At 44.7% G+C, this 22044-nt stretch overlaps 1 protein-coding gene across 1 annotated transcript in view; it reads left to right on the top strand.

Annotated features, from left to right (window-relative positions):
- The window catches only part of PAPPA (pappalysin 1), a 183070-nt gene that overhangs the window by 96415 nt on the left and 64611 nt on the right, over positions 1-22044 (top strand). The window contains exon 10 of the mRNA XM_074923417.1: positions 9496-9692. Coding sequence (XP_074779518.1) covers positions 9496-9692 — 197 coding nt within the window. The remainder of the gene's footprint in view (positions 1-9495; positions 9693-22044) is intronic.

Here is a 22044-nt window from a genome sequence, read left to right as displayed (position 1 = left end):
TGCACAAGTCACCTCACTTGGCAGAAGAGAAATACAACAGAGCCCACGAACACCATCGAGCTTTAGATTTAGAGCCATGAATCACAGAATAATTTAGGTTCGAAGGAGTCTCTGGAGATCTCTGGTCCAAGGAGAGCCAACTTCAAAGTTAGATCCAGCTTCAAAGTTGGAGCGTGTTGCTCAGGGTCATGTCCAGCTGCATTCTGGATATCTCCAAGGGTGGAGGCAGCCTGTCTGCAGGTGTCCCTCTGACTCTGTTGTTCCCTTTGCCTATTAGGATCATGAGGTTTATGGTTTTTTTTTTTTTAATTGGTCCAACTTCCCTCTGAATAAATGGCACAAGGCTCTCAAGACACTTTACACTAGTGCCTGTAATAAAATTATACTTTTTTTCCCCTCGGTTTTGTTTTCCCTCCTCCTTTCCTCTCTAATCAGATAACAGTGGATCAATCTGCTCTGCTGTGGGAGGAGGGGCGCGGGGGAAGGAAGGAGGGAGGCAGGGAAGAAAACTGTGTGGTCTTACTGTCAGGCTGTCCTGGCCTTCTCTGAACACAAAGCCGAGTAACAGAAAACAGATAAGATTAATAGCAGTTTCTTCCTGCAACATGCTGAAGAGTGACAATGAGAATAATTAATTAATTAGTGAAAGCATCTGGCAGTACTCCTTTTTTAAGTTCTGCAGTACGCTCACCCTTCCCCATCCTGAAATTTACCAACTCTACTTTTCTCCCCCCTTTGCAAAGTGGATTTTGCATATTTTATCCCCTCGGCACAGAATTTGGTCCCATGGGGAAAGTTTCACTTTGCCTTTTGATTTGTAGGATCAAGCGACTGTAAGTCATGTCTGCTGTGACTGATGCACCCCTCTCCTACTTCTTGGCTGCTTTTCTTTCACCTTGCTCTTGATTACTCCCGGGATAACTGATTTTGGCAATTACTGCAAATCTCAGCCAAGTTCGAGCCTGTGTGTCCTGTGTAAAATGGGCCCCAGTCATCAGAGTTATGATTTGCAGTTGTGGGAACCCAGAGGTTTTTAGCACTTGATCCGTTCCCATCGGATGGTTGAGAAATGGGTGTCTAACAAGCAGCTGAGCACCTTGTCCTTGGTATGCACTCTCCCAACACCAACATTGTACCCATGCATCTAGATATATGTGTGGACATTGAAAAAGAATGCTGCTTTCATTTGCATTCCTTTTGTTGAGTGTGATGTGCATTATGCATTGATTTAGCTCACCAGTGCTGAAGAAAGAGAAGGCTATGATAAAAAAGATGCAGAGATCAATAAAAAAGAAGGGAGAGGGAGAGAAAGTAATATGAAAAGAGATGAGTAAAGACTGATAGACACATCGAAGCACAGCTGGGAAAGTAGGTTCTGAACTTCTATCTACCCTTAAGTTTGCCTGGTAATTTATGGGGTTTTTAGTCACATCTTATTGGTGTTATTATTGCTATACTTTATCTCCTTTGCTTATAAGGGACTCTTCACTAAAGCCATTTTACAGCAAATCAGCGCAGCGCTTCTGCTAAATTCCACATGTGCGTGGTCCCGCTGAAGAACGTGAACGTTTCAGGTTAGGCACATGTCTCTGTAGTTTGTTAGATCAGGGCTTCAGAGATGTAAAATACAAAGAAAAGGTGCAGAGTAGAGGAAAGGATAAAATAAATATATCTAGCTCTTGAATTTACTACCAATTTCTAGCATGCTTGAAGCTTGATTTGCCAGTGGTTGTTCAGGGACAAGTATTTTAATTTGACAATGATCCTTAAAGACCTTTTCTTTCGCTTCTGCTTGGCCTCAGATGTTTTTTTGCTACCTTACAAATCTGGATCTGTCCTTCTCCTCCTCAGAGGCCTCTCCCTCCAGCTGTGAGCCTTACCTTTGTGGGAGCTCTATCTTTTACCTCTCCCATTATCCATAAATTAAGCATAGCACTTTCCCCTAATCTTATTGTTTGGTGGGCTGCATTGCATTCAGGGAAATGATTAATATTCATGAGCTTGCTATCTCTGTTTGGTGCATAATCCTCTAGGGAAATTGCAGTGTTAAATGAGTGACACAAACCTAATTTTATATGTCTTTTCTTTTCTTTCTTTCTTTTTCCTTTTTTTCCCTTTCTGACAGAGGAGTAATGTGCTTAAAATAAATTGATGGATGACCATCCATATTCATTGTGGGCATGCTTTGAGAGCGCGCCTCGCTCCCATCCTCTCCCCCTCCCTTCCTCATACCCCTGCACAGGAACACAGCTTTGACTGCTGAAACCGAGGCCCCACGCAGCAGCTAATGGTGATTTCGCCTTCTTTCACGAACATTAAATAGGCCTTGGCTGACCCTGCTGAGGGCTTTCAGTAGAACAACAGCATGGGAGAAACCGAGCCACCTTGCAAGCAAAACTCGGCATCTCACAGGGCATCAATAAGACTAAAGCATTGACCAAGGAGCTGGGGAAAGAGTATTGCTGTCGATAAAGAAGCTGAGGTTCTGTAGCAGAATTTCATAGCAAATAGCAATGAATTTACTAACCGGGGCTATTCAGATGATATTTGCGTGAATCCTTCAGCTTAAGGCAAATACTTTGAAGCTGACTGTTTCCTGCAGCTCATGGGAGTGTGGCTACATGTTCTAAAACGTCTAAGCAGTCATTTGGCAAGTTAGTAATCATAGCATCGTCATAAAGTCTCTTAAAGTGATTTTCAGATTGTCATCATTAATAGTGCAATCTTAGCAGGGCCAGCTGAGCCACAGAGCAGAGAGAGCAGGCATCTCAGGCAGCAGAATACAAAGGACAGATGCTTTTTTGTGGGGGAGAATGTGGGCTGGGGTGGTATTTGCCTGCATTTTTCCCTAGGCCAGTGACTCCAGCCCAGCTCAATCCAGCTTTGGTTTTTAGGACAAAGCTACAATGAGAGCCCGGCAGAAGAATTACTCCTTTGCTTGTTGCATCCCTCACACATTACTCTCCATGGATCAGAGAGGCTTTCATGGCTGGTCATACTTCCCTCTATAGACCATCCTCTGTGACTCAGCAGCAACTTGCTGTGCTCAGAGGTTGATGCTGAGCACAAGACCTTCCTTTGCAATAACATCCAACCACACACACAAACAAGCAGTTTGTTTTCCTTGGTGAATGGCACCTCTGGGTTTTTTCTCTTGGGCTCCTTCCCAGCCTCCCAAGCAAGCGGGCCAGGTGTCAAGCAGGGCTACACTGGCTCGCCTTCTCGTGGTCATAGTGGTTGCTGCCTTGTGTGACAGAAGCCTCAAGATTCAGTCAAACAGTCTCCAAGTTTAGCTAATAAATCTGAGCAAGTCTGAGGAAATATTGAAATATTCTCAGCATCACTTTTCTGATTTATCCAACCACCCAGGGAGGGAAACAAGATTAGGTGGGGAGAGAATGCATGTTGTAGAGCTTTTATAACACGCCTGGTTGCCCAGGGTTGGGGGAAGGCCACAATGGCTCCTGTTGGCTAGCCGCAGAGCAGATAAGGTCCTACTACCACTGCCAGTGATGGAAAATATCCTTTCGCTTAAGTGACAAAGGCTCATGTTCTTGGAGGCGAAATATCAAATTTCAGTGCCGGGCTCTGCAAGGGAGTTGTAATTGTATCTGTCTGCAGCATGCAGATCAATTGCATAATTATTGTGCTCCAACCGCTATATCATACCGATGAGCCGAGTCACGCCAGACAAAGGACAAGCCCAGGAATGTATTTCCACGAAGCAGCTGAATTACCAGGGAGCCACACTCCACAAATGCATTATGCTCGCCTGCTCGGTTCGGGAGATGCTCAGACACGATTGTCATATTGTACAGAAAAAAAGCCTCCTGCAAGGCCCCTGGATGTTCTGCAGTAGATTGCAACACCCGTGTTGTCTTCATTTCCAAGGTGTCTGTTTTATTTCATTGAAGGAAAATGTCACAATTTATTGATATGCAACTTTATTCGGAAAGGTCTGCCCAAGCTCCGTGTAATGGTTTTCCTCTTTTCACATCAGAACATCCAGGAAGGAAAATAACTCTCGAATATTTTACTGTAGCAGGAAACATCTCTGTCTCTGGCTTCTTCAATATTAAAGAAGAGATTAGCAGATATCCTGGAAGCAGGCCATGTTATTCACTGTCTTCCCACTGAAGCCAAAGGTGAAACTCCCATAGAAATAAATGGAGCAGGTTCTGCGATCACTCAGCCGCCAGGTTCATGTGATCTGCAGTGGAATTATTTCTCCTTTTGTGATAGAAACCTCTGGATGCGTTTCTTCTCATCTGTGAACATAAACACCAGTGCTGGAGATTCCGATTAAGTGACGTGGTGGTAAAATCCTGCTTCTGCAGAAGTTGCTGACTTCAGTGAGCCTGTGATTTGGCCCTCACCGTGTCTGAAAAGGCCCACACACCCCTGGACAGACCTTTCAGGGGTTAAAATACAAAGCTTGCTCTGTTCCAGGAGTTTGTTACTCTAAGACAATGCTTCTGCATTTTTGTCCCCCCTTTTTTTTTTCTTTTTTTTTTTTTTGGACAAATAGTTATGTGGCATGAAGCTTGTTATAGTTGGAAACATCCCTAAGTAAACAGCTGAGCTTAAAAATACTCTTTTTTTTGTCTGGCCTTTGAAAAATAGTAGTTATTGCACAAAAGAAGACTATGCTGATGCCAATCATTGCGTTCTAGCTGAAAACAGGAAGCTGCCCCAAGTGTCTGTCCCCAGCACTTTGACTATGCAGCTTGGACATTAAATGCCTCATCAGAGGATGTGCCCTGTGCTATGAATTGGATCTCTTAATCTCTTTTTTTTTTTTTTTTAAATGAGGTGGAAGGCTGCCTATCACAGATAAGCATATATCCTGCATGTCTGCTTCCTAATCTGTACCAGGCTTCATTTGTTTAGCTGACGATTTTCTTGCCTCGCGTCAAACAGTTAACTGTGATGGGGAGTTACCTGCTCATCCAGACCTGTCCGGCAGGCACTCTCTGAATCCTCTTCTTTACCTTGTGCATCCTTCCATTTCTGAATCCCAGAGAAGGAGTTTGTATTTCAATACAAAAGGCTGCCTTTTGCACTGCACTTGTTCAGCCTGAGAAGCAGGAACACACGGAGTTTGCATCGTTTTCTGGTGTAACACACAAGATCCCCAAGATCATTCTTGATCTCAAAACACAACTGCAACAGTAAGCAGGCCAGGCCTTGCCATTCTGTTTCCCCAACAAATCCCCCTTCTCCAGGTTGGTGGCTGCCACAGAGCATTCGGGGATCCCCAGATGTCACAGAAATCCTTGCAGAATCAGAGGCTGCATTTTCTCAAAGCAAGGGCAAGAGAGGGTCATTGTTTTGGCCCCAACATTTTTGTGCCTTCAGTAAGAACTTTGTCAGGAAAAAGGAGCTCGGGCTGCCTGAATGAATACATGTTCCCTGAGTTCAGCTCAGGATCCTTCAGCATCTGTTGTCAATCCCCAGAGATGCTGTCTCCTGCTGCCAGGTGCTACGCCTGCAGACATTTTGCTGTTCTAGGTTTCAGCTGGATTTCCAGGCAACTGCTTTTTAATTTTTTGAAGCCATTTTTCCTTGAGAACAAATCAGATTTCCTTCATGTTCCCTTCCTCCATATCTCCTTCAAATCAGATTCAACTTTGAAGTGAGAAGTCAATGGTGTTGATGAACATAGTCCATGATGCAGGCCATACACGACCAATGCATCACTATGACCTTTAACAGATCTTAGGAACCTATAGACATCTGTGGAGACAAAAATTAATTCATATTACCAAGGCTCTGGATGTGTTTCATGTCACAGTAATTGAGAACAGAAAAGGCATTTTGTACCATTATGGAAATAAAGATGTTAGCTACTGCTTCCTAGAAATATATCACTCCTGACACTGCCCTCCCCGACTTTGAGCCTGTAGGACTCTACGGATTTAACTGAGCTGTGTTCACACCACTGTGGAAAGGGAAGAAGCTTGCTAGTTTTTATTTTGTGAGGGCAATCGTAGGAAGAAACAATCTGGTCGTTCTTCACTTTGCTCATTAAAGTGTAAAGCCCAACATGTAACCTACCAAGGATGCAAGACCCCAGTAAGAATCAGGAGTCAGAGCTGGTGCTTAGTACCTGCGGAAGGAAGAGTCTCTGCTTCTTTTTGGCAGCACACCCAGTGTTGCACCACATTTGGCTGGCATAGGTCGATGCCCTCATCAGTCCCCTCACCAGGGTCTGGGAAGGATTTAAAGAAGTCCTCCTCTTTGCCATTACTCAGAAGTAGGAAGCTTATAGGCAGGAAGGGTCTTCCCCTCTTCTAACCAACACTCCCCTCAAAGCATGACACTGAACGCTTCAGGATGGCATGTCAATAGTAGGACTTACAGATCTTCCTTGAAAGAAAACGGTAAAGCCGCTTTCCCCCATCGTTTTTCAAAGCACACAAAGGCGAGCGGGTACCTCATCCCTCAGCCTTTGTGCGCAGTGTCATCCAGCCAGCGCTGCGATGGAGGGCAGGGTGCAGCCTCTCTCCAGGACTAGCACAGCAGAAGGGCTCATGACACTGCAGTTCAGTAAGACTTTGTTAATCATTTAGGCAGTCTCCATTTAATTCAGACATCTCAGGCTCTCCATTCGGTTCCTCCCTCGGGTTTTGCAGACTCCGAGCAGACAGATTTATTGGGGTCTTAAGCATAATCAGGAACAAATTAGCCTCTGTTAGGATCACACACTGGCCTGGATCACAGCTATTCAAAGGCTGCCTTCCCATCCATGTGACTATGAATTAAGTCATCGGATTGGAGTAGGTCTTGAGTATTCTTTTATCCCAAACACATGATCTTATCAGAAGCCCATTACGTTTATCATCGCATTAGGAGGGAACATTTGGAGCCAGTGCAGGAGTATGTTGCTATATAAATGTTGTACTTAGTTCAGGGCCTGTTGTGAAAATAAGTCAGTGCTTCAGGAAAGGCCAGGGAAACACTGTCTGAATGCATATGCCTAAAATTAGGCTGTGAGTTTCTGGGTGTTTGCATCGGTGAGGTGGCTGCATTGGGGATGTGTAAAGAGAACGTACATGTGTTTGGGTGTCAGTGTTTCTGTCAGTGTGGGTGTGTAGCAGGATGCACTTGGGTGCTGGTGTTCCACTGTAAGTGTATATCTGTGCATGTGTTTATAGGTTGAAGCTTGGGTCTTTTTAATATGGTAGGTATTTTCCTTTTTTTTATTCCTTTTTACAGAAATAAACCACTTTTCATAAAATGACAAAGAAACTCTTTTTCTGAAAATACGTATTTTCATAGGTTTGGGATTTGTTTTTGAGGATTTTTGATTGCTGACCACAGTCTTTCCAGGGCTGAATATTTCTCAGAGATTTCTACTGAGACTCTCACTCAAACTAGGACATAGTGCTCTGAGGTGGGTGAGCCGCTCAGCTTTATCCTACTGTTCCTGCGTACAGCAGAGACCTGGCCTACGCTTTGATACGTCTCTGCAGAGAGAGGAGCAGAAGACGAGATGCAGAAAGATAAGATCAGGGAACTAAGAGTTTGACTCTATGGCCATCATGGTTACATGCTCGCTCTGCCCCTTCCTTGAGCTGGCCAGACACAGAGCGTGTCTCTCCCAGGGGTGAAGGAGCCACACTGGTGTCATGCTGTGCCAGCGTTGATAAGCCCTGCAGAGAACCAAGGGGTGTTACAGGGGTGTCCCAGCCGGGGCTGTTGGGGCACTGTGGTTCATGAGTAGTTCAAGCACATGTTCCCAGCTGGGTCAATACCAGATGAGGAGTAGCAGGGCCCTGCTGGCATCAGGACTGTTGGGCAATCCTGCCGTGGGAGGAGGCAAGGCAGCGGCCGCTGGGGCCAGCACTGCTGGGTTGCCTTAGGGCCCATCTGCACATCCACCGAGCCCTCTCCCACCCTGGAGTAATGGGACACCCTGGGGAGCCATTGTCATCTTTTGTCTGTGAAGCACTCTCCCAAGCTGCTCCTCCTGCCAGCTCTTCGAGGTGTGTGGTATATATTTGGTGGCTTCCAGCCATATGAAGATTTTAAGATGTGACATGTAGGGTCAAGAAGTTTGACCACCCCGGGAATATTCGCTCAGACGCAAGGCTGCGCTCATGCAGCTGGACGGCTTCCAGATTCACGCTGGCTCCTTTTCACCAGCTCGGAGTAGTGGCCCAGCAAATACAAGAGTTCCCCACACTTATCCATGTACACAGATTGCCCACAGAGGTCATGATGAAATGAAGCCATAATGACTTTCTTCCCTGATAGACTTCTCCATTCTTTCAAACTCACACTCTTTTAAGGACCTGGAATTTTGCACAGGGGATTGGGAGGAAGGGAGGGGAAAAGGAGTGAAAGTCATTAAATAATTGAATTGCAATAAACTGATTTTTTTTCTGGCTCATGATGGTATTTCACTGTGTAAACTAGGAGGAAAAATAAACAGGGGATTTAGTAGTTTGGAAGTAGCTCAAAATTGAGCAGCCGTTGGATTTTCTGACACCTAGCTTGAGATAGTCCAATGCTACCAACAGGACTCTCCTTAGGGATCATTTCCATCAGTCCAGTGAGCAGCCCTGGCTAATTTCGTACCATTTTTTCAGCAGGCTTATTTGCCAGACAAAAATACAACAGGCTGTCAGAACTGGATACCTCTGGGGACTGGCAATGATAATACAATACAAAATAGGATACCAACAGGTCAAAGGTTTCCATTTCACAGAGTACTCTAATGACTGAAAGTCATTATTGCTATGCAGTCTGTTTGAAAAGAGTAGATGGATCTCAGTTCAGTTTTTAATGGGCCAGTGTTACAGAAACAACCTCAAAAATTTGGCATCTTTGTTGGCAGTCTCATTAGAGAAGCCACAGAATAAATGGACAAGGATAATAAAGTCTTCTGCTGCTTTTGATCCTTTCAGGTCAAATCTGAGTCATGTTGGTTGAAGCGGTGTGTGTATGTGGCAAGCTTACCCTCACACTGTGTATACTGTATCTGCTCTGTGGATAAACAGATCTGTTTGGCCCTTTGGTCACTACAACCGTGAGCTTGGAAATTTTTGCTATCCCTAAATTCACAGTTGCTGTTGTTGTTTTGCAGATATTTTTTAAAAACAAGAAGGGAAACATTGTAGACCAGACCCTCTGTTGGCATTTTTCCATCCAAGTCAGTGGAATTATGCCAACACCCACATTGTCTCTCTATGTATTTTCTATTTCTGCTTTTTTCTGTCTCAATCCTTTTAAATGGAGATAGATGAAAATAAGCAGAAACCCCCTTACATTAGAAAATATCTTGGGGGAATTGCCCATATAGAAGTTGACTGTTGTTGCTTGGCTTTGTTCTAATCACCTTGCTATTGCCTAGAAGTGACCAATGCTTTCACTTCCCAGTGACCTGGTCCAGCAGATACATGACCACTGATGCTATCTGGTCCTAGCAACTAGGTTTCAGACATGTGTAGCCAGTCCTTTGTGATTTCTCTTTTCTGCTTTTCCTGACAGATGAACCCAGCAGGTGCTATTTCCATGATGGTGATGGAGTGTGCGAGGAATTTGAGCAAATGACCAGCATCAAAGACTGTGGAGTTTACACTCCCAAAGGCTTCCTTGATCAGTGGGCTTCCAATGTCTCTGTCTCACATCACAGTGACCAGCAGTGTCCAGGATGGGTGGTCATTGGTCAGCCAGCAGCAACCCAGGTAAGGGAAGCATACTCCCTTTCCTCTCCTGGAAAGTGAAGTCCATCAAGGAGTGACACTGTAGATGGTCAGCATTCATGTGTGATGTTACCCCTGCCTGTTAACTTGCTGCTTCACCAAGGAAGGCCAGTTTCCCTCATTCTGAGCCTGATTAGTTGTGAAGAGTTGAAATTCAGTGCCAGTCATCCAACTAAAAACTGGCTGAAGTTGTGGCCTGTTTGATTCAGTAAGCGGTGTTGGAGTCACCTCGACTAACATCACCTAAAAGACTAGGCAAGCCCTCTGCAGCTAGCACAGGGTACTATCTTGTGGCGATGAGATCTGAAGGCTAATGCCGAATAGTACAAAAGAGTGTTCTTTCTTTAATAGTTTTGTGTTTTCTGTCTCAGAGTTTCATAAAAGCACCCTATTGTTCTATTCTGAGAAAGGTCCCATCCATTCCCAAAGCCATTCATTAGCTTTAACCCCCTTCTTACATGTCTCCTTTGTAACATAAATAGCTCCAGTTACCATAACTTTACCTTTTGTCTCCCTGAGAGAATTAGATCCAAATGAGTTCAAAAAGACATTAGATAAATGCCTGGAAAACAGACCTGTACACGATGCAGATGCAACAGTCCAGATGCAACCTGACTCAGGAAAGCCCACATTGCTTATTATTGTTTTTTTAGAGGATACAGCAGGGAAAGGATCATCATATATGAGAGCTGCTTTGTATATTCCTCCTTCGGCATCCTTGTTGTCCCTTGCTAGAGATAGAGCAGTGGATTAGGTGGACTTTCGGTTTGAGGCAGCAAAGTTGTTCTTACAGTCTAATTATTTGGGAGGTGTCTTGAGCGGGCAGTGCAAAGAGGAATGCCGTGTCACAGATATGACAAGCAGATTTCTCTGTGAATAGTAAATGCTAAGCATTTCCAGTTGGCTTGCAAGAGAAAACATCTTTATCCAAGAGACTTGGCCTTGTTCGCATTGCACAAGTCTGTAACAAATTAATGACCAGGTCAGTTCTAAATGCACAAAGCGTGGTTAGCTGGCATAGTACCAAGACAGACTCCTGAGCCCAGTATTGCCTTTTTGTCATGGTCTCATTTATTATTTCACACTGTAAAAGGAACTTTCCTCTGGACCCCTACCAGTGCCTTTGTAACTCCTTTCTCATTGGAGCTCCCTGTGCTGTACCACAGTCCGAAGGCCACAGTCTCCAGTTTAGGTGCTGCTTTATCTGCAGGTCCCCAGGCACTCTGTCCCCATGCAGCCGCCACTGAGAGCTGCCCTGATTTTCTCCTAATGCACTGGTGGAAACGCAGCCACGCCGTGCAGTAGGTAACATATGGTCCTGTGGTGGAAAAAACACCACCACGCACACACACAACAGAAAGCCCTGCTGTGTAGCCACAACTCAAGCGTGTTTGTTGTACCCAGATGAGATGAAGTTGTCACAGCCTTGTTAGAAGAAAAAAAAAAAGGAAAAAAAAATCTGTTGTATTTATAGGCAGAGCTCTAGCATATCACACACTGGCAGAGTGAATGGGAACATGCCTCCTGTTATTGCCTGGCCCCTGGAGAGATAACAGTGTGCTATTTACTTCCAGCAAAAGGAATTTTTGCTTTAGCTCAGCTGGTCCTATTACACCAGTTTGAGTGCGTGGGGTTCATTGACCTTTTTAATCATATATGTTGAGAAAGTCTTTGTTTTCCCCAGGAACAAGACAGCCTCGTAGGCTTGTCAAAGCACCTGACTTGTCACTCCAGAGAGGTTAGGTGGGGCAGCAGGTCATCAGTCTGTTAGCTAGCAGAGATGAAAATTAACCTAAGATCTCCTCTAATCACTGCATGTAATGATCGCTGGTGTGTAAACATGTTTGGCTTCATTATCTGCACAAGCATGGAGCCTTAGGGGTTTTTTTGTATTGATGAAAGGAGCACCTCTCCTCACCCAGATATCTTTCAGAGTAGGTTGTGTGCTTGTTGGTCTTGTGCAAACTTTTCGTGTTGTTGCTGGGTAGTTTCCTGATTAATCAGAGTGGCATTTGTGTTGGCTTCTCGTCAAGAATGCTATGAAAGATATGTTTGAGTGCAGTGTACAGCAATATACAGAATACATAAGCTGCCTGTTTGTTAGCCATCCCTGTTTCTCATAATTGCCCCAGTGCTCTCAAGGTGCTTTAAAGCATTTTAAGTATGTCCTTCATGATTTGAAATGTTTCTTATCCTTCGACATCTCAACACCCATTTCTCTGCATGACTGTCATAGTTTTACCTGGGCTGTTTCTGGTGAGTAGGCATCGCAGGCTGGCTTGTTGTTGTGGTATATCTCAGCAATATCTGCCTACGTGCACTTGTTTACAGTTGGAGGATTGTATATGAGCACTAGCCAGAGAACACTTCCTTATTATTGTAGGGTTGCTTCTGCAAACTGACCACCCCACACCTTTTTGCTCGGTTCACCTCAGACATCGCCCGTTTCTGCAGAGTTGGTCGTCCCTTAGAAGTAGGGTGCCCACACTTGCTTATTATTTTGAGATGGATCTCGTTACTTGTTAGTATGAGGCTGCTGAATGGCAACATACTAATGGAGGGGAAAAAAAAGTTCACAGTATAAGATTTGTTTTGAACAACAAAACGCTTACAAAGAATGACACAGTCTTGGCGAAGAGATACACATTTGAAAAAGGGAAAGGTCAAACAGCCCCCCTCTTTAAACAATCGCTCTTTCTGCAGAAGCAAGACTGATAGACAGCCACTTCTACTTTCCTGGCAGCCACTCTTCAGTGCTGATTAAGAAATATTCTCAGTACTGACAGCATCATATTTAAAGCCAAAGAGGACCAGTCAGCAACATTGCACCAGCACAGAAATGCGAGCACCGATGCAGGATATTTTTACAGTTTGATTTCTACTCTGGCGTCCTCCGCAGATCTTGGAGCAGATGCTGCTACCTGTTGTCGACTGCAGGAGGAATTCAGCAATAAGGGCTTTGCACACTCTTGAGCTGTTCTTTTCCCTACCACTCTTGCTGTGAGTTTGTAAACAGCCTCTCCTTGCAATCCACTGTGTCTGAAATATTATCAGTGTTGATGTACTGGTTGTGTGGGGTTTTCTACAGCACTGTTTATTTCTTGGGGCCTTTCTTTGCTAAAGATTATTGATGCTAGCATTAAGTCATCGGCTGGTGTATACTGGCAAAGACTACAAAAAGGCAGTAGCACTGCGCAGATTTATACTAGCTGAAGGATGGATCCAGTAGGCATAAACAGACAGACAAAGGGTGCTTCAGCTGATCTGTTTTGTAAATAGCTGCAATTTTTTCTGTATTGGAAGTCCCCAGGGACTTATTTCCCCGTCTGGTTTGTACCCAGCTAGGGTCAACCTCCTCCTTGTAAGCAGGAGGGGGTGGGACATGACCTCCTGACACCGAGTTAAGCACACCTGGGCTTGGCAAGACATGAATTTTAAAAGCCAACTCATGGACTACCCAGACAATCCCTGTTATATCGTCACTGGTGAAGCTGCATCAGTGAGGAGCGTTAAGCAGGAACATGCAGTGTGCATTAGGTCACTGTAATAAGTTGGCTGTCCTGTAGGGTTCAAGAAACCAGGGTCTTGCAATGGCCTTAGTCCACTCAGTCTCCATGCTCTCATTGCAGACCAGTTTTGTTTTGCCACAGTTTACTCTGGGTGAGTGCATTAGCTTATATGTTAGTCTCTCTTTCTAGAGTAGGTTGCACCGAGCAGGAAGGATTTGCCTATTTTGCTAAAGTGTCTTTTCTACACAGTTGTGCCTTTGGAGGAAGCCTCTGAAAGGCCTGTTTCAGGAGGGTCACTCCGTGGCTTGGGCGAGAGGAGCAGAGGCAGGCAGGTGCAGAGCAGACACAGGAGGATGGAGAGGCCATTTCTCCTGTCCTTTTGCTGGTGGCACTCCTGCTTTTGGAAAACTGATTTGTCTACAGTTTCCCTCTGGTCCTTTATAATAGGGAATTATAAGAAGGGACTAATGGATCTTTAGGTGGCTTATTGCTGACCTCGTTACCCCTGTCACAGCAATGTGTGCTCAAGACTTGGAAGTTGGTGTGTGTATTGGTGATTTAGAGAGCCAGTCCCCCAGTAGCTACGTCTTTCATTGCATTTCCTCCCAGTTGTGCAGAAGTTGCTTAGACCAAGAAACCATATATATATAATAATTTTTTTTTCTCCCTATGCCATTGTTTGAGCTTGGTTTCCCCCTGTATAGAAAAAGACACACAGCTCAGACACAGTTAACCAAAAGGGGACTCTTTCCTGAGGCTGCTGGGCACGGGCAGATCCTGGGATTTGTTTTGGTTCCCGGACTGACAAACACACCCCATCCTCCTCTGGGTACCCCACAGGGGCTGCTATGGAGTAAGAAGTTGTGGAAGAGGATTCTTATTACATCTTTCCCACAAACAGAGGCCCCCTCCTGCCCCTATTACAGTTCCCACAATTGCATTCATCCAGACTCACTGCAACAAACCTATTCTTCCACCAGCAGCAGAAAGATGTCTAGAATTGCAGTATGTCTGAAATTGCCCACAAAATGGGAAGACAGGAGCACAAAAATACTCTGATTACTAGAAGAAATAACATGGTAGAGCAAGGGTTCCAAGAGTGGTAAGAAAATACCATAAGAAAATTGAAAAGAAAGATGATGAAGTTCTCTGCCATGCAGTTTTATTCTGCCTAATAAATATAATGCTGAAGATAATTCCCCAAAGATCCAGCGAAGCCAACAAATAGAGTAATCTTGAACAGGAGTGGGAAGAGAGGAAACCTGCAACTTTTAATGGAGAAGCCATTCCTTTCCTTTGGGGTGATCTTGCTGAGAAGAGGGAGGGTGTCTGTCTGTCGGCTCTGCAAGTGGCCCTTTTTGAACTTCCCAATTCACAGCCAAGTCCTGTTGCTCTTCAACGGTAAGAGTTTTGTTGTGGTTGGAGGGATAAAAAAAATCCCCATTTTTAATAAGATGATTTGCTTTGCAAATGTCTTTGTTATTTATAGTCGAGCCAGGCTTTGAACCACTAATCTCTGGAGGATGAGGGCAGAATCCCACTAAGAAAAAACATTAATGGAGGAACCATGAGTGATCAGAGACCAGTTCTGGAAAAAGATGAACTGGACACTGTGCACAGACTGTCGCAAGAGGAATGTAGGTTTGCCGTACGCGTCTGAGCTCATTTCCAGTACTGGCTGATCCACCAAAAGGCTTCATCTTAGGTTACAGAGTCTCCAAGTCTAAACTTAGTTAAAGGGGGTCCAAAACTTCGTCTTTATTTCAGCCTTCCCCCGGATACTACAGACCAGCCAATTTGGTCTTTTGCCTGAAGGCTGGAGAGTTGCATCATGAGCCTGGCCCTGACTGTCAGGCAAATTCAGGCTGGATTTACTCCTTCCTTGGCTTAATGGATGATATTTTTCATATTTTTTCAATGCACAGGGATTAATTAAGCCTTATCACAGCCATGCTGCTTGGTTTTGGTTCCATTTAATAGAGGTGGAAACTAGAACACAGAAAGGTAAAGCTACTGTTTGAGGATTAAACCTCAATATCCTTCAGAGATGTTGCAGGCACTGGACATTATTGAGCCTAGATGCTCCCAGGACTAGGAAGTTCAAGATGTCTTGAAAGGGAAATGTTATCTTGGATAAAAAGAAAACTGTTCAGGGCCTGCTGTGAGTTGCTTTCTGGGACCAGAGGCCTGGAAGGGGCTTGGGGTCATTAAATCTGCGTTTTAGCTCTGTCAGCCACCTCACATCACCCTGTTTGTGAATTAATCAGTCTTTATCCTAGCACAGTTTGGCAGTTCATTACCAGTACAAAACGACTGGGAAACTGTCCCACCAACTCCTTGCTCTAATGGCTAGAAACCTTGTTTCCCACCTGTATTGCTGTGAAAGCTGGATTTTGCAACTTTTCTGTCAAAGGAACTCCACTGGTCTTTATTCACACATTTTCAGTGCTGCTTTCCCTCGTTGGAGGAGATGGTCCATGAGAAGAGTGGATGCTACAAAGATACATGCTAACTTCAGTGCCATGGCTCCTGTTCAGGGTTGAGCTCAGTCTCTGAAGCAAAATGAAATGAGAAATTGGATTTCTAGGCAGGCTGGCTTGAAAAAGACCGAGTGGCAGAAAGATGGCTGAGAAAGAGTGTTACCCTTAAAGTTAATCCAGAGCTGGCTGGAGAAAAGGGAATGCTGCCCATCACCTGGCTGCCTGCTCCCTGCTAAGACAGGCAGTGATTCCCTCACTCTCACCACTCCATCCCCACATCTTCCAGTGTTCCTCTGCTCCTGGCAGTAGTAAACCAGCAGACCCCATGGCTGGTGTTGTAGCCTCTGGCTGATTTGTGTAAGGGGAGGACAGAGAGAACACAATGAGATGTCAGAGGAGATTCCAAGCAATTTTGCCAAACACTCAAGGGATATTTTCTTCTTTCCACTCCCCTCCCCCCTTAGTTTTTAGAATAATTTTTCAAGAACACATATGCAAGTCATCTAAGGGAAACAGAACAGTGAGTACCAGGGGCTGGTACACTGTGTTCCCTTTGTGTACTGTAGAGAAAATAGATAAAAGAAACAAAGGATGATGCAGAGAGCAAAGCAGCCATCAGTGCTCTAAGAGAGGTTCAGTCTGACCTTTTCAGAGATGAAGGTCAAACCAAAAATCCTCAGGTGCCGGAAATTGGTCCCATCTTCCTAGGACCAGGAGATATTTACCACTAAGGAAATGAGAGCAGAATTCCATGTCATTTGTTGTTGCTAGAGGCAAGAAGAAAGGCAAGAAAGGAATAGTCTTGGATAATAATAAGGATTATGTGCTTCTTTAGGAAGTAACACCATTCTATGATCATATATGCTGTACACCCAGCCACCCACCCAGATTACACGCGGTAATAGAAAACAGCTTGGACCCCCCCGGCATCAGTGAGCTGGAAAGCCAGACCCCATGACAGCAGCGATGCTCGTTAGCATGCGCTCTTCTGAAAGGAGACCCCCCTCCTCGGCCCTTGCCCCTCAACCTGCCAGTCTCTCCGTCTGCCGTTGCTGCTCACAAGCCTTTAGATGCAGAGCATGTCCAGCCGTAAGCGTGGGATAGCTCTCCCGCATCCCATCCGGGTTGTTTGTCTTGGGTCCCTCTCCATTCAGAGCAGAACAATTTTGCATAAATGCATCGCCACGTCTGCTTTGTTCATGCATGAAGGGTTCTCGGCATTTCTCATCCCACCCCCGCCCCGGCCGTCTTCTCCCTACCCCCCTGGCATGTAGCTTCACCAGCTTTTGCGTGATTTCCCTGTGCAACAGCAAATAAACCTGCCTGAAGCATTGCCAGTCAATCAAGGGCAGATAAAAATACTGAGTTGATTATTTTGGATAGAATTAAAACAAGTGATCGGAAGGAGGGGATGGAAAAGGGTGCAAGAGTGAAGCCATAATGGCCTTTACTATGTAATTTGGTTTCATGTTCTGCACAAGAAAACATGTAAAATATGTAAACAGAGCTCTCCAGGATTGTAATGTAGCTACAAAGCCACAGATATACAGGCAGGCAGGGTGCTATTCTTCAGCAGAACGGAATGCCATCCCCAAAACCACACGATCATTTCTTTAAGCTGAAAGTAAACTTTCTCATGCCAGGAGCGGAGAATTTATTTTTTCTTTTAAATGAAGGATTGTCTGCACTACTTGTTCGGAGTACTGTAGACATTTTAGCCCGCATTGTCATAAGAGACCTCGTATTTAGAATGCCAATGAATTTTAGGGTGTTCATCTTGAGATGTCTCTAAAAGGCATGGTTTTTGGAGGATGGTGCTTAACCAGCACTGTCCTGAAGGTCTCTTGAGTCAAACCCTCTGTCCCTACCTTCAAATAAGTATCTGCTTTAAAAAGAAGAAAAAAAAAAACAACTTGCAGACCATTTGGATAAACTCTTGACCTGCTCTAAATCTTTCCTGAATCATACTGCCTTAGTTGGAGCTGTAACTGTTGAGGAACCCCAAATCATCGCTCGTTTTTGGAAATACTGCCTGTAAAGTTGGAGGATCACAGTTTTCTCTGAGGTCATTTCGGTGGTGAATCTGATAAGAGGACATAATTCACTGTCTGGCAAGTGGGCCCAGCTCCCCCTGCTATCAGCTGGAGCCTCCCCCAGGCCTGGGTTTTCACCGTAGCCTCAGGGTCCAGCTGCAAACTGTAATGCAGAGCAGGAAATGGTTATTTGCATGATCAGTGCCCTTATCTGTCTGTGCATGTACCTCCTCACTGGGAGAAGACCTTATTTCAGGAGAACATCAAGTTCTGCTTAGCTCCTTTGATCATTGGGCCAAAATCCTTACGCTTAGCACTTTGGGCAGTGGATATTATTTTCCCATTTTCTGTTAATTTACCCTTGCATCATCACTCTTGGCAGAGAGAAGCTGAAGCATAGGGTTGTGATGATCTTCTTTCCACCTTTCTCGGTCCGGATGTCTTTGAAAAATCTGCCCTTCTAGCAGAGCAGATCCATTGTAGTTGTTTCTGGTGGGAAAGGCCAAGCCTTGGCAGCTCTGAGTTCCTCCATCCCCTGTGCTCCCAGTCTGTCCTCCCATAGACTGCTTCTGGGAGGCAGTGAGGCTGAAGGAGCCATGAGCTTCCGTTCACGGACAATGCTTGTACTTTAATCCCCACAGTAACTTCTTTTGGGAGCAGCTGGGAGTTTCTGTGAAGTCCCCTGTTAGCCTGGGACATCAAGGATGAAATGCTCCAAGTGGTCTTCTGGATTAATTTGTTGGAGTTTGAGGTTTATCAGAGCAACCAGGGCTGTTGTGAGATTAGAGGGATGCAGCAGGCTTCCCCAGACAACTGCAGCCAAACCTTTGCTTGGGTGGAGATGTGCACGGGCTGGAGGAAGCAACTGGCTGCTGCTCTACAGACTCTGCCTGGATGGTCCACCTCAGTCAGAGGAATTTGTCTGCGTGGCGGTAGTTTTGTTATTCTGCAGTTTCAGTAGGAAAATCCCGATGAAGCAAGGGGGAACCTTCTGATTTGCATACCACAAGCTGTGCCTTCAGGTATTAAGAAAAACAAGCCACAGGATTTAATCTTAATGCATGCTGATGTAGAGCTGACTAGTTGGATGGGAAACCGCAAGGCTTTGCCTGCTGAGGTGTAACTGTGCTCAGCTCCCAGGACAGCACATGGTAGCTCTCCTCTGTCCCCCCTCCACCGCACTCCCTGGGAGCCCCACCGCAGCCTTCCCTCTCACTATTAAATTCAGGGCCTCTTCCCAATGTATCATCTCCCTGGATGTATCCAATTAAGGCCTGATGACAGCCCAGAGCAGGCTTATACCCTTAGGATTAGAGGCATGAGTACGTCTTCATATAGGGAAGGACAACAACTGGGTGTCTGGCTGGCTCGCTGGGAGTGCAGTGTGGGAAGCTTTGCTGCTTGAAGAGGGAGAAGGAGCCAGGGAGAGAGAGATTTGCACCCCCAGTTATCCTTGCATGTGGAAACGCTGTGTGATGAGGGTTGCATGTGGTTTACACAGCATGTTTACATGGTCCATAACCCTAAACAAAGCTGAAAAGCATGACTTTAACTCTGAAAATAAAAGCGCTGGAAACCCCTGGTTTTCTACACATGAGAAAGTTTTGTTCTTTAAACACACAGATGTTTTTAAATGAAAAATCCCTCTTTTGACCTTTCCTGAATGTGATCATGTGGTCTGAGCTGACATTAACCACTGCACGGCTGTTTGCTTCGGCCGCAGGCGAAGCTTAGCAAGCAATCTTCAGAGCTCGTGGTAGCACCTGCGTTGCCTCACATCTCTTGGAAGCTGCTCCCATGCCCTGTGTGCACTTGGGGTGGTTCAGGGGTGGTGGGTCATGTACAGGGATATTTAGGGTCTACTCCTACTGTGCTGGAAACAAAAGCATCGTTGTTTCTTTTTCCTTGATAGCTGAAAAAGATGTGGCTTAATTTTTTTATTTGTCTCTCTATCAGAAATGTGGCTCAAGGGCTTCTAAGCATCTCTGTCCGCCTCAGACAGTGTGTTTTTGTGATGGAGAACTCCTCATCGAGCTGAAGTTCTTTAGAGATTTGTTGTTGTTGCTTTTGGGCTTTCTCTAACTAGCTGTGTGCTTTCTTCATCCAAGCAAATTTATAGGACCAGCTTTGGGAAGGAAGGAGGGGATGTTACCAAGTGGATTGTAGCAAGCCCAATCCTGCTTTGCCTTGCAGGAGTGCCAAACCAGCAAAACTACAATGAATCGAGTGAGTCGAATCCACTAATACAATAATAAAAATATATTTAAGATCCTCCTAAAGTGTGGTGCACATCCTGCCTTTGACAATTTGATTTTTCTGATGTCAGCTGCTCCAAAATGAAGCCGCTTCAGTCAAAGGAAGAAGAAGGAAAAAAAAACCCAAAGCAAACCAAACAAAAACGCAAACAAAAAGCTTTTGCTGTACTTGTCAGTGGTAAAAGCTTATGGGATGGGATTGTTTTCCTTTGCCGCAGCACCCCCACAGCCAGCCTTGGCCCGCAGTTATATGCAGGCTTTGCTCTAGTGGACCTAGCTGGTTCAAGTTAGAGACAGGCAGTTTGGGAACCCGAGTGTGCAGCCAACAATAATGTTCTGGCTACTGTATTTGTTTAACCTCGCTCTCCAGTGGATGGATATACAGTCTGTTAAAGCACTTATCAGTCTATAATGCCTTTACACTTTTGTGAGCAGCAGTGTGGAAGTTGTAGACAGGAGCTTTTGCTGTGGATTGAAAATGTCTTTTAGCTTTAATGAGGCTGGTGTTTGCAAAACTGAAGGTACAAGGTCTTGTTTGGGCGCTGTTTCTTTATGCTGGCTGTCTGCATTTGGCTGCTGTTTCTATTGAACATAATAGCAGAACTCAATTTGGGCTAATTCTAAGAATTACGCCTCCTAGGTGAGGTCCTGACCATGCCAGGGTGGAAGATACTGTTGTTTGAGAGCAGCATCTTTATGTCCTACTGCTGTGTTGAAGAAATAGCAAAGGTCTGATATGACTAAACAGGAGCACATGTGCTGTATGAGACAGTGTTCTATGTTGCTGGGCACTTGGAGCTGTAACTTGCTTCTGCATCCTTTCACTGTGCATCACTGAATTGCAGAAGAAACAGGAGCAAGTACAAGTTGCATTTGTAAGCTCCAAATGCTGGTGTTTACTTGTGGGCTTGTGTAAAAGTTGAGATGATTATTAAACCTCATTAGCACAATTATTTCTTCTTTTTCTCACTCTTTCTGTAGTTTCTTGCTCTGGCTCAACTGATGTCTTTGGCATGATCCTTTGAACCATGCAAAATCATCTGGTTAGGGTTTTGTTTTAAAATCAAAACTGTATTGTTTTTTCCACAGGTCCAGCTAGAATCCTAGATATTTTGATTACACCTGGCTGGATGTCAAAACCAATGTGGGTTTGGGATAGGGCCAGTCAGAACTGCTTTACAGTTTTTTCAGGTATACCATGTGAAGTTTATGGTTTTATGTGATTTTGATTTGAACTCACCGGTTTTAAATGAAGTTTGCTTTGAATCTGGAGATAACAGAAATTCAAAGGAAAGCTCAAAGAATGCAGGTCTGTGTGATTTAAAAATTGAAATATATTGTTCATGCAGACTCTTTGGAAGTGGAATAACTGCATTTTTTGAGAAAGCAAAAGTTTATAACACACATTGAATACACATGCAATCTGGGCCATCATTTAATGGAAATCCCTGTAGCTCCTATCCACTTTCCCGAAACTAAACCCACTTATGTGACAAAACAAAATAACCCTTGCATCTCCCACTCATTTCTGAATCACAGCCCTGTTTTACATCCAAAACTTTACCCAAGGAAATTTCCATTTGGAAATGAAAGCTATCATTTTTATTGTAAAATAAGGAATTTATCATCATGTCACGTTGCAAATGAACTATTGATGCCATGTCATATCAGCTGTAGTGGTTTTGTGCATGCATAGGTCACTTTCCAATTACTAAAAAATCCAGCCAAACCTTCAGCTGAAAACTGGGGCTCTGTGCTAAGAAATCTGTAGTAACATGCTAACTGAATACTAAGTCTGCAAGGTCCAGACACCATCGACTACTCCAGATTCAAAGGGGAAGTGGCTGTGCGGAGACTGGACATAGCAACTGGCAATGGGGATTTATTTTGTCCTGCAGGAGACATAATCTGCTTCCCAGTCCCACAGCCAAATCCTGTTCTTCATTACACGGGTAAAATTGACAGATGAGATTTCCTCTTACTTCTGAGCCAACTGAATCTGGGAGTAATATAGCATCGGTGTGTTACCCCAGGAGTTTTATCAGCTTCCAGTTGAT

The sequence above is a fragment of the Athene noctua genome, chromosome 20 (genome assembly GCF_965140245.1).
Source record: "Athene noctua chromosome 20, bAthNoc1.hap1.1, whole genome shotgun sequence".
Classification (NCBI taxonomy): Eukaryota; Metazoa; Chordata; class Aves; order Strigiformes; family Strigidae; genus Athene; species Athene noctua.
The sequence above is the reverse complement of the archived record's forward strand: the minus strand, read 5'-3'. Positions and strand labels throughout refer to the sequence as shown.